The sequence below is a fragment of the Ranitomeya imitator genome, chromosome 4 (assembly GCF_032444005.1).
Source record: "Ranitomeya imitator isolate aRanImi1 chromosome 4, aRanImi1.pri, whole genome shotgun sequence".
NCBI lineage: Eukaryota > Metazoa > Chordata > Amphibia > Anura > Dendrobatidae > Ranitomeya > Ranitomeya imitator.
In genome coordinates, this window is record NC_091285.1 from 28,818,181 (window position 1) to 28,833,845 (window position 15,665).

The 15,665-nt window shown below is 44.2% G+C and overlaps 1 protein-coding gene across 1 annotated transcript in view; it reads left to right on the forward strand.

Annotated features, from left to right (window-relative positions):
• Window positions 1–15,665, forward strand: part of LOC138675331 (tetraspanin-11-like) — a 102,435-nt gene that overhangs the window by 82,368 nt on the left and 4,402 nt on the right. Inside the window, exons 4-7 of the mRNA XM_069763441.1 lie at window positions 7,304–7,378; window positions 8,475–8,579; window positions 9,190–9,351; window positions 13,626–13,712. Coding sequence (XP_069619542.1) covers window positions 7,304–7,378; window positions 8,475–8,579; window positions 9,190–9,351; window positions 13,626–13,712 — 429 coding nt within the window. The remainder of the gene's footprint in view (window positions 1–7,303; window positions 7,379–8,474; window positions 8,580–9,189; window positions 9,352–13,625; window positions 13,713–15,665) is intronic.

Below are 15,665 nucleotides of genomic sequence, written 5' to 3' on the forward strand. Positions count from 1 at the left end.
GGGGCTATGTGGAGGCTCATACTGTAAAAAAAAGGCTATATGGGGGATCACACTGTATGTAGGAGTCTATTTGGGGCTTATACTGTAAAAAAGAGGGTATATAGGGGCTCACACTGTATATTGGAGTCTATGTGAGGGCTCATACTGTATATAGGAGGCTATATAGGGGCTCATACTGTACCTAGGAGGCTATGTGGGGGCCCATACTGTATATAGGAGTCTATGTGGGGGCTCATACTGTATATAGGAGGCTATGTGTGGGCTCATACTGTAAAAAAGAGGCTATATGGGGCTCACACTGTATATAGGAGTCTATGTGGGGGCTCATACTGTATATAGGAGGCTATGTGGGGGCTCATACTGTACCTAGGAGGCTATGTGGGGGCTCATACTGTATATAGGGGCTATGTGGAGGCTCATACTATAAAAAAAAAGGCTATATGGGGGCTCACACTGTATATAGGAGGCTATGTGGGGGCTCATACTGTATATAGGAGGCTATGTGGAGGCTCATACTGTAAAAAAAGGCTATATGGGGGCTCACACTGTATATAGGCGTCTATGTGGGGGCTCATACTGTATATAGGAGGCTATGTGGGGGCTCACCCCACTGTATATAAGATGCTATGTGGGGGTTCATACAGTGTATAGAGGGCTATGTTGGGGCTCATATTGTATATAGGAGGCTAAGTGTGGACTCATACTGTATATAAGGGATATCAGCATACTTAATTATCCTCAATATTAAGTGATACAATTAATATTAATAGAAATAATTATCATTAATATGTTAATAATGATATTCAGCAGAATTAATTTCAGCCTATTGATTTGGCCTCCACAACAGTCACTGTCTCTCCCATTGCCCCTCGGGAAAATGAATTGCCCACCCCTGCATTAGACTATTAGACAATCCAACCTAAATCAGTGGGTTTGGATGACATTTATCCGATGTGTATGGGACTTTTGCTTCCAGGATCCCTCAGAGATCGCAGCTAATTGCAGACGCACATACTTGGATCCGGGAACACTTGCAACGAAATTATTCACAAACATGCAAAAAAATATAATCCAGATTCATCTGCAAGGTTTCAGCAAAAGATGGTGACGAATGAACGGCCAATGAAAGATGAAATAAATTAATGTTTTCAAACTTTTTGGGCTATGCCCTATAGGGCCTTGGGGACAACCCCATAGCATCCCCCACAATACTTGGTCACAACCCAATAGCATCACTTTCCAATACTGTACAGGATGATTAGATTAGTATTTATGCCAACAAGTTATACAAAAATTTTACTTTTTAATTATTATACTTTTTTTTTAATCAATTTTATTTTTATAACTGCCAGTATAAATAATCTAATACTAGACAAAAAGAAGTAAAACAACAAGGCACAAGTAAAGGACATAATTCCGTTTCCGGGTTTCATGTTGTCAGTCTGAGTACAGTTCCTTTTTATTGAAGATTTCTACACAGAATTTCACTTCTTGATTATCCATGCACATATTGTGTTAAATATATCACCGGCAACACTTTTATCCCTGCAGGGGGCTCGGCAATAAATCTGTTCTTTGCTTCTTTGAAGGAGAGTCCTACTGTTAAAATCTGATCCCACTCATTTTCTTGCCGGGATTCCAAGAATTCCTTTTTTTAAAAAAAATTTCTTATGAGATGTCAAATGCGCACAGCAATAAAAACCCACAGAAATCAAATCTCTTAATTTTCCATTATTAGTTTTGAATTATTTCTGCATTTGCTGAACCTCTGGCTAAGACTATAAAACTCTGACATGGGAGGAATCTCAACTGCAATACCATAAACCACCTATGGTCAAAGGTGGCGCTAGTGATTTTAGAAAATGGACTAATATAACAACCAGAGGGACACAAGAGAGCTGTGATTTACTACCTCCGCACCAGCTATACCTACACCCCAGAGTATAGTACATGCTTGTTCTTGCCATTGAAGGTAATATCATGATAGATGATGCTTCTTGCTTTGTAGTGGGCTACATATTATAATCGCAGCCGATCTGCAGTGCGGAGAATATATCACAAACCGCACACGTGATGTTGTCCTGATACTTCTGCAGAGATATCGACAGGAGAGAAGAGAAGATAATGTGCTGCTCATGACATCTCTGATCTGCACCATCTGTCCCACTGCCGGATACGACTAACTGCTAATTATGTGTGGAGTTTAGAAAATCAGTTTCGAATATGGAAATAGTTGGAAGGTTTTCATAGGAAAGCCTAGTCTTATCCCGAAATTAGGACGAGGACATTTTTTCTATCACGTAAAGAATTGTATAAATGATTCCATATAGTCTTATTCATATTCAAATTTAAAAAGCTCCCCTCCTCTTCCTCCTCTTCCTCCTCCTCCTTTTCCTCCTCCTCTTTCTCCTCTTCCTCCTCCTTCTCCTCCTCTTTCTTTTCCTCCTCTTCCTCCTCCTTTTCCTCCTCTTCTTCCTCCTCTTTCTCCTCTTCCTCCTCCTTCTCCTCCTCTTTCTCTCCCTCCTCTTCCTCCTCCTCTTTCTCCTCCTTTTCCTCCTCTTCATCCTCCTCTTTCTCCTCCTTTTTCTCCTCTTCCTCCTCCTCTTTCTCCTCTTCCTCCTCCTTCTCCTCTTCTTTCTCCTTTTCCTCCTCCTTCTCCTCCTCTTCCTCCTCCTCTTCCTCCTCTTCCTCCTCCCGTTCCTCCTCCTCCTCCCATCCAAGTGTTATCTTCTTGATATATTTCAATCGTCATATTATACAACACTGTGTACGTACAATTGCTCATTTTCCCTTTCTACCCAGCTAATTCTTCTCATTTCCATCAAGAATTGAAGAGGGAATGGAGCTAGGCTTCCTGGGACATAGAATTGTAGTTCTAATGGTGACTCATACAGGAAAAAAGAGACTTCCTGTTTCTACATAGAGCTTAGAAGGATTCAGCTAGTCAGTTTTTAACCCCTTTCTGACATATGACGTACTATCCCATCGAGGTGGGGTGGGCCGGTATGACCACCGACGGGATAGTACGTCATATGCGATCGGCCGCGCTCACGGGGGGAGCGCGGCCGATCGCGGCCGGGTGTCAGCTGACTATCGCAGCTGACATCTGACACTATGTGCCAGGAGTGGTCACGGACCGCCCCTGGCACATTAACCCCCGGCACACTGTGATCAAACATGATCGCTGTGTTCCGGCGGCATAGGGAAGCATCGCGCAGGGAGGGGGCTCCCTGCGTACTTCCATGAGACCATCGAAGCAATGCGATGGGGCTGCATCCGCATCCTGCAGGGAGGTGGCTTACCAGCGCCTGCTCAGAGCAAGCGCTGGTAAGCCTGCAGCTCTGCATGTCAGATCGCTGATCTGACACAGTGCTGTGCAAAGTGTCAGATCAGCGATCTGACCCTATAACATGATGCCCCCCGGGGCAATGTTATAAAGTAAAAAAAAAAATATTCACATGTGTAAAAAAATAAATTTTTAAATAAAGAAAAAAAAATATTGTTCCCATAAATACATTTATTTATCTAAATAAAAAAAACAATAAAAGTACACATATTTAGTATCGCCGCGTCTGTAATGACCCGAACTATAAAACTGTCCCACTAGTTAACCCCTTCAGTGAACACCGTAAAAAAAATTAAAAAATGAAGCAAAAAGCAACGCTTTATTATCATACCGCCGAACAAAAAGTGGAATAACACGCAATCAGAAAGACGGATATAAATAAACATGGTACCGCTGAAAATGTCATCTTGTCCCGCAAAAAACGAGCCCCAATCAGCAAAAAAATAAAAAAGTTATAGTCCTCAGAATAAAGCGATGCAAAAATAATTATTTTTTATATAAAATAGTTTTTAGCGTATAAAAGCGCCAAAACATTAAAAAAATCTAAATGAGGTATCGCTGTAATCGTACTGACCCGAAGAATAAAACTGCTTTATCAATTTTACCAATCATGGAACGGTATAAATGCCTCCCCCAAAAAGAAATTCATGAATAGCTGGTTTTTGGTCATTCTGCCTCACAAAAATCGGAATAAAAAGCGATCAAAAATGTCACATGCCCGAAAATGGTACCAATAAAAACGTCAACTTGTCCCACAAAAAACAAGACCTCACATGACTCTGTGGACCAAAATATGTAAAATTATAGCTCTCAAAATGTGGAGACGCAAAAACTATTTTTTTCAATAAAAAGCATCTTTTAGTGTGTGACGGCTGCCAATCATAAAAATCCGCTAAAAAAAAACCGCTATAAAAGTAAATGAAACCCCCCAATATCACCGCCTTAGTTAGGGAAAAATAATAAAATTTAAAAAATGTATATATTTCCATTTTCCCTTTAGGGTTAGGGTTAGGGCTAAGGTTAGGGTTGGGGCTAGGGTTAGGGTTGGGGCTAGGGTTAGGGTTGGGGCTAGGGTTAGGGCTAGGGTTGGGGCTAGGGTTAGGGCTAGGGTTGGGGCTAGGGCTTGGGGCTAGGGTTAGGGTTGGGGCTAGGGTTGGGGTTAGGGTTGGGGCTAGGGTTAGGGTTGGGGTTAGGGCTAGGGTTGGGGCTAGGGTTAGGATTGGGGTTAGGGTTGGGGTTAGGGCTACAGTTAGGGTTGGGGCTAAAGTTAGGGTTATGGTTGGGGCTAAAGTTAGGGTTTGGATTACATTTACAGTTGGGATTAGGGTTAGTGGTGTGTCAGGGTTAGGGGTGTGGTTAGCGTTATGGTTGGGATTAGTGTTAGGGGTGTGTTGGATTTAGGGGTGTGGTAAGGGTTGGGATTAGGGTTAGGGGTGTATAGGGGTCAGGGGTGTGGTTGGGGTTAGGGGTGTGGTTGGGATTCGGGTTAGTGGCATGTTCGGGTTAGGGGTGTGGTTAGGGTTATGGTTAGAGTTGGGATTAGGTTTAGGGGTGTGTTGGGGTTAGGGGTGTGGTTGGGGTTAGAGGTGTGGTTGGGATTAGGGTTAGGGGTGTGTTTGGGTTAGGATTTCAGTTAGAATTGGGGGTTTCCACTGTTTAGGCACATCAAGGGCGACATGGCGTCCGATCTCAATTCCAGCCAATTCTGCGTTAAAAAAGTAAAACAGTGCTCCTTCCCTTCCGAGCTCTCCCGTGCTCCCAAACAGGGGTTTACCCCAGCATATGGGGTATCAGCGTGCCCAGGAAAAATTGGACAACTTTTGGGGTCCAATTTCTCTTGTTACCCTTGGGAAAATAAAAATTTGGGGGGCTAAAAAACCCATTTTGTGGGAAAAAAATGATTTTTTATTTTCACGGCTCTGCGTTATAAACTGTAGTGAAACACTTGGGGGTTCAAAGTTCTCACAAAACATCTAGATAAGTTACTTGGGGGTTTCCACTGTTTGGGTACATCAGGGGCTCTGCAAATGCAACGTGGCGCCTGCAGACCAATCCATCTAAGTCTGCATTCCAAATGGCGCTCCTTCCCTTCTGAGCTCTGCCATGCACCCAAACGATGGTTCCCCCCGACATATGGGGTATCTGCGTACTCAGGACAAATTGGACAACAACTTTTGGGGTCCAATTTCTCATGATACCTTTGGGAAAATACAAAACTGGGGGTTAAAACAATTTTTGCGAAAAAAGAATTTTTATTTTCACGGCTCTGCGTTATAAACTGTAGTGGGGTTCAAAGCTCTCACAACACATCTAGATAAGTTCCTTAGGGGGTCTACTTTCCAAAATGGTGTCACTTGTGGGGGGTTTTCAATGGTTAGGCACATCAGGGGCTCTCCAGATGCGACATGGCGTCCCATCTCAATTCCAGTCAATTTTGAATTGAAAAGTCAAACGGCGCTCCTTCCCTTCAGAGCTCTGCCATGCGCCCAAACAGTGGTTTACCCCCACATATGGGGTATCAGCGTACTCAGGACAAATTGCACAACAATCTTTTGCAGTCCAATTTCTTCTCTTACCCTTGGGAAAATAAAAAATTGAGGGCGAAAAGATCATTTTTGTGAAAAAATGTGATTTTTTATTTTTATGGCTCTGCATTATAAACTTCTGTGAAGCACTTGGTGGGTCAAAGTGCTCACCACACATCTAGATAAGTTCCTTAGGGGGCCTACTTTCCAAAATGGTGTCACTTGTGGGGGGTTTCAATGTTTAGGCACATCAGGGGCTCTCCAAGCACAACATGGCGTCCCATCTCAATTCCAGTCAATTTTGCATTGAAAAGTCAAACGGCGCTCCTTCACTTCCGAGCTCTGCCATGCGCCCAAACAGTGGTTTACCCCCACATGAGAAAACAATGTCAGAATCATTAGGATCCGTTGAAGCGTTCCAGAGTTATAACCTCATAAAGGGACAGTGGTCAGAACTGTAAAAATTGGGCCAGTCATTAACGTGCAAACCACCCTTGGGGGTAAAGGGGTTAATCACATGACGTCATAGACCTAATGGAAAAGGGAAGAATTATCTGGGTAGAAGGGAAAAATGAGCAATTGTAAGCACACTGTGCTATATAATATGTTGACTGCAATATAATAAGAGGATAAAAACTTTGATGGGAGGATGATTTCTTTAAAGGGGTAGTCCTGTGAAAATAACCTATCCACAGGTTAAGTTGCCGCTAGGTTGGTGTCCTACACTGATTGGCAGATCAGGGGGAATCTTATCCCCAAGCGAGGATCTTTTATTGGTATGACAGGTCTCCTCTCCGTTTATTCTCTATGGGGCTGCCATAAAACCACGAGCGCAGCGCTCAGCAGCCCGGTAGGGAACGAATAGAGCACTGGTTGAGTACGTGCGCTGCAGCTCCATTCTATAAATTCACCCCCCTCTGCCGATCAGTGCAGATCCCAGGATTCGGACCCCCAACGATCAACTTGTTTTCATCAGACAACATCTTTAGTCTAGTCCACAAGTTGGTGTGAGGCTTCCCATATGAATCTGTATTTCTGAATATATCAGAAAATTACATTTTAAGGGGTTGTCCCAAACTAATGTTTAAAGGGGTTGTCCCAAACTAGCATTTAAAGGGGTTATCCCAAACTATCAGATTGGTGGGAGTCCAACATCCAACGCCCCCACTAACTAGGATATACATCCAGAACACCCAAGCTCCACACACTGCCAAGTGGCCGCTCTTGGGTATTATAGCTCAGGCCCTATTGAAATGAATAGGAGCAGAGCTGGAGTTCTGGAGAATAGCGCCATCTGCTGGTCATAGAGAAGAGCAAACTGTTTCTGCTCTGTTTCATATTCTACATTGTAGAAGGAGCGATAACTGATACAAATGATGAATACCAAGTGGAAATCACAAGTAATGGTGCCAATTGTTTCCTTTTCTTGCAGTATTTGGCTATTCTAATCTCAGTTTATACAGCAGAACTTGCGGCCGGAGTCCTCTCCTATATGTACCACGAGACAGTAAGTACCAGAATTGCTATTATAGTATATAGTGCAGACAAAACTAGAAGACAGGAGGATGTTCTGAGGGGTCCAGGTCCTGACTTCTATTTCCACCATTGGGTTGGCCGAAGACAGCCATGCACAAAGCTGAATCGGCGTGCAATTAAAATTTTGATCACCTCCGATATATTTTAATTTTACAACTTTTTCAAAAGCTCTGCGTGTTCTTAGTTAAAAGGGATGTGCACTACTAAACAACCCTTTATAATTTGGCCACAGAAGGTAAAAAAAAATCAATATTCGCTTTCCGGACCGGAGCCGCTCCTCCATAAGCAACACTACACTCCCCCCCCCCCCCCTTGGTTTCCCGGTAACGGCATCAAAGGCTTCTGAACGGCATCAAAGGCTTCTGATCGGCTGCAGCATTCACATTTCGACTGAGATGAAAGTGGGGTCTGAGGGGTGACGTTTCTCCTTGTGGAGAGTGACAAGCCAAGACTGACATGTCAGAGTGAGGAGACTTATAGGCCATGCATTAAATATGAAAATTGTCTCTTCATAGAGGAAGAGGACTAGAACTGTAGCGCCACCTATTGGAAGCAGTGATCCTAAAATATAGACTCTTTAACGAGCCTTGCCACATGACTTAGGATAACAGCCAAACCGGAATCTCAATTTGCAGACACGGTGTGTCGGGGTGTTGCCCCTCATCAGTGCAAAGATACTCGGTTAGCACCCGAGCATTCTCGAATAGCACCTTATCTGAGCACGTTCGCTCATCACTAGTGGCCACCATTATTTTCCAGCCCTGTCCAAGCTCTCTTGGGCATGGAAGTCACTAGAGCTTCACAGGTGGCCACTGGCATCCTCTTCCACTCCTCCATGATGAACTGGTGGATGTTGGAGACCTTGCGCTCCTCCACGTTCCGTTTGAGGACATCCCACAGATGCTCAGTAGGGTTAAGGTCTGGTGACATGCTTGGTCAGTGCCTTTGCCCTCAGTTTCTTTAGCAAGTCAGTGCATTAATAAAAATTCAAATAAAAATTAGATTAAAAAAATGACATTAAAACCGCCATTTACTGCAAAATAAACTTCAGATTTTTCTATGAATAGATAAGGGAAGAACTTAAAGAAAGTCTTAACGAAACCATCGTGCACCACTATGGACTACCAGGGATGGAAGACATGACTTATGCCATTGATCACCTACAACAGGATGTAAGTGTTTTATGATACAGATGTATTGGGTCCCCTCAGTCACCAGGGTCCGGATATGACTGTTTCTTCTGTGCCCCCCTTAGCTGTGCCGAACCCCTAGGTAGCAACCAATGTAAGGGAGCAGAGCTGCAGTATAAATCATGGGGGAGGGGCAGAACAACAGCTGAATATTAGTTTATCTATATTATGCTCAATCATGCTCAATCTGGTCATGGTGGGACTTGTAGTTCTGGAGAAACAGAAGAACCACAAGTTCCAGATATTGACTTTATACAATGCCGTATAGAAAGACAATCAATCATTACTGGCGTATCAATATTAAATGATTATAACAATACCTTTCTAACAGTCTTCAATTTTCTCTTCTTTTTAGCTCATGTTTACTAAATGGAAACCGTCAGCAAGCAGGTCTGGTGTTGTGATAGGCTGTAAGTAGTGTTGGAATACATCAAATCGCAGGGCTTACAAGTATTTTAAGAAGCCAATCAGATGCATGAGAAAAGTGGCAGATCCATCATCAGCTACTTGCTGACGGTTTCCAGGGTTATTGATTGATAGTGGTCTTTTGAAATGTAGTTGGTCTTTTTTTATATTTCCCTGTACATTGCAGTTTAGGTGTTGCGGCAGCGAAAGTTATGAAGACTGGAGTTACAGTTTTTACATCAGTGCCTTGGTGTATAGCGGTCAGAGAAAAGTGCCTGACAGCTGCTGCAAAACTATGACGAAAGCCTGTGGGGAACGGGACCACCCCTCCAATATATATAAAGTGGAGGTAAGAGAGAAGATATGGCTTCTATCCCATTACTGGGTAATGCCAGGGTTGGTTGACAACATGATGCCCCCAAAACACAGTATAATACCCCCAGTACATTCCTCGACACAATAAAATGCCATTACAGTAGCCCACACACCATAATGCCACGTGTGTCACCCAGACACATCATGAGGCCCCCACAGACCCCGTTCATACATTATGAAATCACCAACCATATGATGCCTCCAGTATCTGCTCAAACACAATGTGATGCCCCCTGTGTCTCCTCCAACACAGTATGATGCCCCCCACTTTCCCCACATACATAGTATGATGTCCCCACAGCCCCCTACATATACAATGAAGCTTCCACATATTATGATACCCCAAACATTTCTCCCCACACAGTATGATGCCCCACAGACCTCCTCAATGCATTATGAAGCCTTTTCACAGTATGATGCCCCCCAATATCTCCCCCAACACAGTATGATGCCCCCAGTGTCCCCAACACGCAGTATCATACTCAACCACCCCTACATATACAGTGGGGCAAAAAAGTATTTAGTCAGTCAGCAATAGTGCAAGTTCCACCACTTAAAAAGATGAGAGGCGTCTGTAATTTACATCATAGGTAGACCTCAGCTATGGGAGACAAACTGAGAAAAAAAAATCCAGAAAATCACATTGTCTGTTTTTTTAACATTTTATTTGCATATTATGGTGGAAAATAAGTATTTGGTCAGAAACAAACAATCAAGATTTCTGGCTCTCACAGACATGTAACATCTTCTTTAAGAGTCTCCTCTTTCCTCCACTCATTACCTGTAGTAATGGCACCTGTTTAAACTTGTTATCAGTATAAAAAGACACCTGTGCACACCCTCAAACAGTCTGACTCCAAACTCCACTATGGTGAAGACCAAAGAGCTGTCAAAGGACACCAGAAACAAAAATTGTAGCCCTGCACCAGGCTGGGAAGACTGAATCTGCAATAGCCAACCAGCTTGGAGTGAAGAAATCAACAGTGGGAGCAATAATTAGAAAATGGAAGACATACAAGACCACTGATAATCTCCCTCGATCTGGGGCTCCACGCAAAATCCCACCCCGTGGGGTCAGAATGATCACAAGAACGGTGAGCAAAAATCCCAGAACCACGCGGGGGGACCTAGTGAATGAACTGCAGAGAGCTGGGACCAATGTAACAAGGCCTACCATAAGTAACACACTACGCCAACATGGACTCAGATCCTGCAGTGCCAGACGTGTCCCACTGCTTAAGCCAGTACATGTCCGGGCCCGTCTGAAGTTTGCTACAGAGCATTTGGATGATCCAGAGGAGTTTTGGGAGAATGTCCTATGGTCTGATGAAACCAAACTGGAAATGTTTGGTAGAAACACAACTTGTCGTGTTTGGAGGAAAAAGAATACTGAGTTGCATCCATCAAACACCATTCCTACTGTAAAGCATGGTGGTGGAAACATCATGCTTTGGGGCTGTTTCTCTGCAGAGGGGCCAGGATGACTGATCCGGGAACATGAAAGAATGAATGGGGCCATGTATCATGAGATTTTGAGTGCAAACCTCCTTCCATCAGCAAGGGCATTGAAGATGAAACGTGGCTGGGTCTTTCAACATGACAATGATCCAAAGCACACCGCCAGGGCAACGAAGGAGTGGCTTCGTAAGCAGCATTTCAAGGTCCTGGAGTGGCCTAGCCAGTCTCCAGATCTCAACCCTATAGACAACCTTTGGAGGGAGTTGAAAGTCCGTGTTGCCAAGCGAAAAGCCAAAAACATCACTGCTCTAGAGGAGATCTGCATGGAGGAATGGGCCAACATACCAACAACAGTGTGTGGCAACCTTGTGAAGACTTACAGAAAACGTTTGACCTCTGTCATTGCCAACAAAGGATATATTACAAAGTATTGAGATGAAATTTTGTTTCTGACCAAATACTTATTTTCCACCATAATATGCAAATAAAATATTAAAAAAACAGACAATGTGATTTTCTGGATTTTTTTTTCTCAGTTTGTCTTCCATAGTTGAGGTCTACCTATGATGTAAATTACAGACGCCTCTCATCTTTTTAAGTGGTGGAACTTGCACTATTGCTGACTGACTAAATACTTTTTTGCCCCACTGTATTATTTAGACCCCACACATAAGGATACCCCTCATGTCTCTCCACACTGTGCATGATGTCCCCACACACGGTATGATGCCCCCCACTTTCCCCACATACATACTATGATGTCCCCACAGCCCTCTACATATATAATGAAGCTTCCACACATTATGATACCCCAAACATTTCTCCACACACACACAGCACGATGCCCCACAGACCTCCTCAATATATTATGAAGCCCATACAGTATGATGCCCCCATTATCTCCCTCAACACAATATGATGCCCCCCGTGCCCCAACACACAGTATTATACCCCACCACCCCCTACATATATTATTAAGCCACCACACATTAGGATACCCCACATATCTCTCCACAATGTGCATGATGTCCCCACAGTCCCCACACACAGTATGATGCCCCACAGTCCCCACACACAGAATGATGCCGCAAGTGTCCCCAGCACACAGTATCATACATCACCACCCTCTACATATATTATTAAGCCGCCACACATTAGGATACCCCACATATCTCTCCACACTGTGCATGATGTCCCCACAGTCCCCACACACAGTATGATGCCCCCACAGTCCCCACACACAGTATGATGCCCCAAGTGTCCCCAACACACAGTATCATACATCACCACCCTCTACATATATTATTAATCCGCCACACATTAGGATACCCCACATATCTCTCCACAATGTGCATGATGTCCCCACAGTCCCCACACACAGTATGATGCCTCACAGTCCCCACACACAGAATGATGCCCAAAGTGTCCCCAACACACAGTATCATACATCACCACCCTCTACATATATTATTAAGCCACCACACATTAGGATACCTCACATATCTCTCCACACTGTGCATGATGTCCCCACAGTCCCCACACACAGTATGATGCCCACACAGTCCCCACACACAGTATGATGCCCCAAGTGTTCCCAACACACAGTATCATACATCACCATCCTCTACATATATTATTAAGCCGCCACACATTAGGATACATCACATGTCTCTCCCAACACTGTGCATGAGGCCCCCACAGTCCCCACACTCAGTATGTTGCCCCAATATCTCCCCCAACACAGTATGATTCCCCCAGTGCCTCAAAACACAGTATCATACCCCACCACCCCTTACATATAATATTAAGCCTGCACACCTTAGGATACCCCACATGTCTCTCCCGACACAGTGCATGAGGCCCCCACAGTCCCCACACTCAGTATGTTGCCCCAATATCTCCCCCAACACAATATGATTCCACCAGTGCCCCAAAACACAGTATCATACCCCACCACCCCTTACATATAATATTAAGCCTGCACACCTTAGGATACCTTACATGTCTCTCCCGACACAGTGCATGATGCCTCCACAGTCCCCACACACAGTATGATGCCCCCAATATCTCCCCTAACACAATATGATGCACCCAGTGTCGCAAAAACACAATATCATACATCACCACCACCTACATATATTATTAAGCCCCAGAATACCCCACATGTCTCTCTCAACACTGTGCATGATGGCCCCACAGTCCCCACACACAGTATGATGTTCCCCACAGTCTCCCCAAACAATATGATGCCTCCACAGTTTCCCCCACACAGAATGGTGTCGTCAGTGTCTCGCCCATACAAAATATGATGCCCCTGCACAATCATCCCACTTACAGTCACATGACCTGAAAGTCCTTCAGTTTCCTCTCAGAAGGAATGGTGGAGCAGGGATCTGCACCATTATATTCAGCTGTATGCACATGCATGGCCACCATTCCTAGAGGTCTTTTCAATTGGAGGACATGTGAGACGCAGATCACAGAGGATGGGGGCCCTGCCAACTTCTAAAACCGGGGGCCTATACCAAAATGCTGGGATCTCAAAGTCTTAGTGAAACATACCCTATACAGATTTTCGGTCAAAGTCTTGTTGTCCAACCTGTAGAAAAACATCTCTTGGTTGGTGAGGACCACCCAAGATGAGACATTTAGGAGTAGGTTGTACCCGTGACACAACTGTTCTGCCAATATATGACCATATGACAGATAGTTGTGCCCGTCATAAATAACAATCAATCCCATAATTGTGTATTATCCAAACACATCTGGTATTGTTCCTTCTCATTTCAGGGAGGATGTATCACTGTGCTGCAAAAATTTATACAGGAGCATCTTCTACTCATCGGAGCGGTTTCGATAGGCATCGCCTGCTTTCAGGTAGAACACATTCAAGGACGTGATTCAGTTGTTTGGCAGCAATTATTTCTGCTACAGAGCGCCGATCCTAAGGTCAAGTAAAGTAAGCGGGTGCAAATTACATCTACAACATCAGAAACTCAGGCAGCACGATTTTTTGCTTTCAGGTTTAAATAATAAAGAATTGCACTGCCAGAAGCTGCCACAAGGGGGAACTTAGGAGCGTACTGTTCATGCATTATGCTTAGCGGGGGCCCTGGTGCAAAATTTGGACCCGAGCCACCCACCTATATGTTGGTCAGATGTACTAACCCTTGTAGGGTTCTAAATCGTAGAATTACATTATCTAATGTAATAATGTTCCCCAACCTGTGCTAATACCACCCATCCTGGGCACCTTCCTGGTATAATGTCCTCTTTCCTAGGCACCGTCCAGTAAAAATATATAATGCTCCCCATCCTGTACTAATGTTCCCCATCCAGGGCTCCTTCGAGTAATAATGTCCCCCATTCTGTGTATATTTCAGTAAAAATGTTCCACATCCTGGGCCCCTTCCTCGTATAATGTCCTTCATCCTGGGCACCTTCCGGTAATAATATATAATGTTGCCCATCCTGTACTAATGTTACCCATCCTTGGCCCCTTCCTGGTATAATGTCCTTCATTCTGGGTACCTTCCGGTAATAATATATAATGTTCCCCATCCTATACTAATGTTACCCATCCTTGGCCCCTTCCTGGTACAATGTCCTTCATTCTGGGCACTTTCCGGTAATAATGTTCCCTATTTTGTGTACCTTTCAGTAAAAATGTTCCCCATCCTGGGCCCCTTCCAAGTATAATATCCTCTATCCTAGGCACCTTCCAGTAATAATATATAATGCTCCACATCCTGTACTAATGTGCCTCATCCTGGGCCCCTTCCTAGTATAATGTCCTCTATCCTAGGCACCTTCCGGTAATAATATATAATGCTCCCCATCGTGTACTAATGTTCCCCATCCTGGACACCTTCTGGCAATAATGTCCCCCGTTCTGTGTATATTTCAGTAAAAATGTTCCCCATCCTGAGCCCCTTCCTGGTATAATGTCCTCCATCATAGGCACCTTCCAGTAATAATGTATAATGTTCCCCATCCTGTACTAATATCACTCATCCTGGGCCCCTCCCTGGTATAATGTCCTCCACCCTGGGCCCCTTCCTTGTATAATGTCCTCCATCCTGGGCACCTTCCTGTAATAATGTCCCCCATTCTGTGTACTTTTCAGTAAAAAAATGCACCCCTATCCTGGGCCCCTTGCTGTAATAATGTCCAACATCCTGTGCCCCTTCCAGTAGTAATGTCCCCCATTCTTGCCCCCTTCCTACTATAATATCCCTATCATTAGCCCCTTCCTGTAATAATTTCCCTATTTTTGCTCTTTCTTCTCACCTTTATCCCCCCTCCCACGACATGTGGCGTCCTCTTCTATGGCCGGTAGCTGACTTGCCTACTATGGGCGATGAATGACGTCAGTACTATACGCTGCCTGTGACTGGCAAACCGACATCAGCTGCCGGCCTCTGATTGGCTGCGCGTATTGCGGTGCAGGGACCCGGAAGGTCTCTGCACCACAATACGTTTCTGCTGAAAGTGCATCCAACAGTAATAAGTGTTGGCTGGCCCGCCCTTTTGCACAGGACAGGCTGTGGTCGCACCCTCTAGTAACACCACCTTATGCAGTATGCTCTATGCTGCCTCCAGTGGTAGCAGAAGACAGATACAATTTTTATTATCTTATTGCCAATTTTAGGCAGAGCATTTGAAGCTCTTTATCAGAAAGATGTCTCTGCGATCAATGTAAAGATATTTGAAGAAATTAAATGTCACATTAAAACCAACTTGTCGTTAATTTGTTAGATAAATAAATTAACCCCTTTATAGCCCAGCCATTTTAGTTTAATTGAGGCTTTTTTTCCAGTCGACATAGCC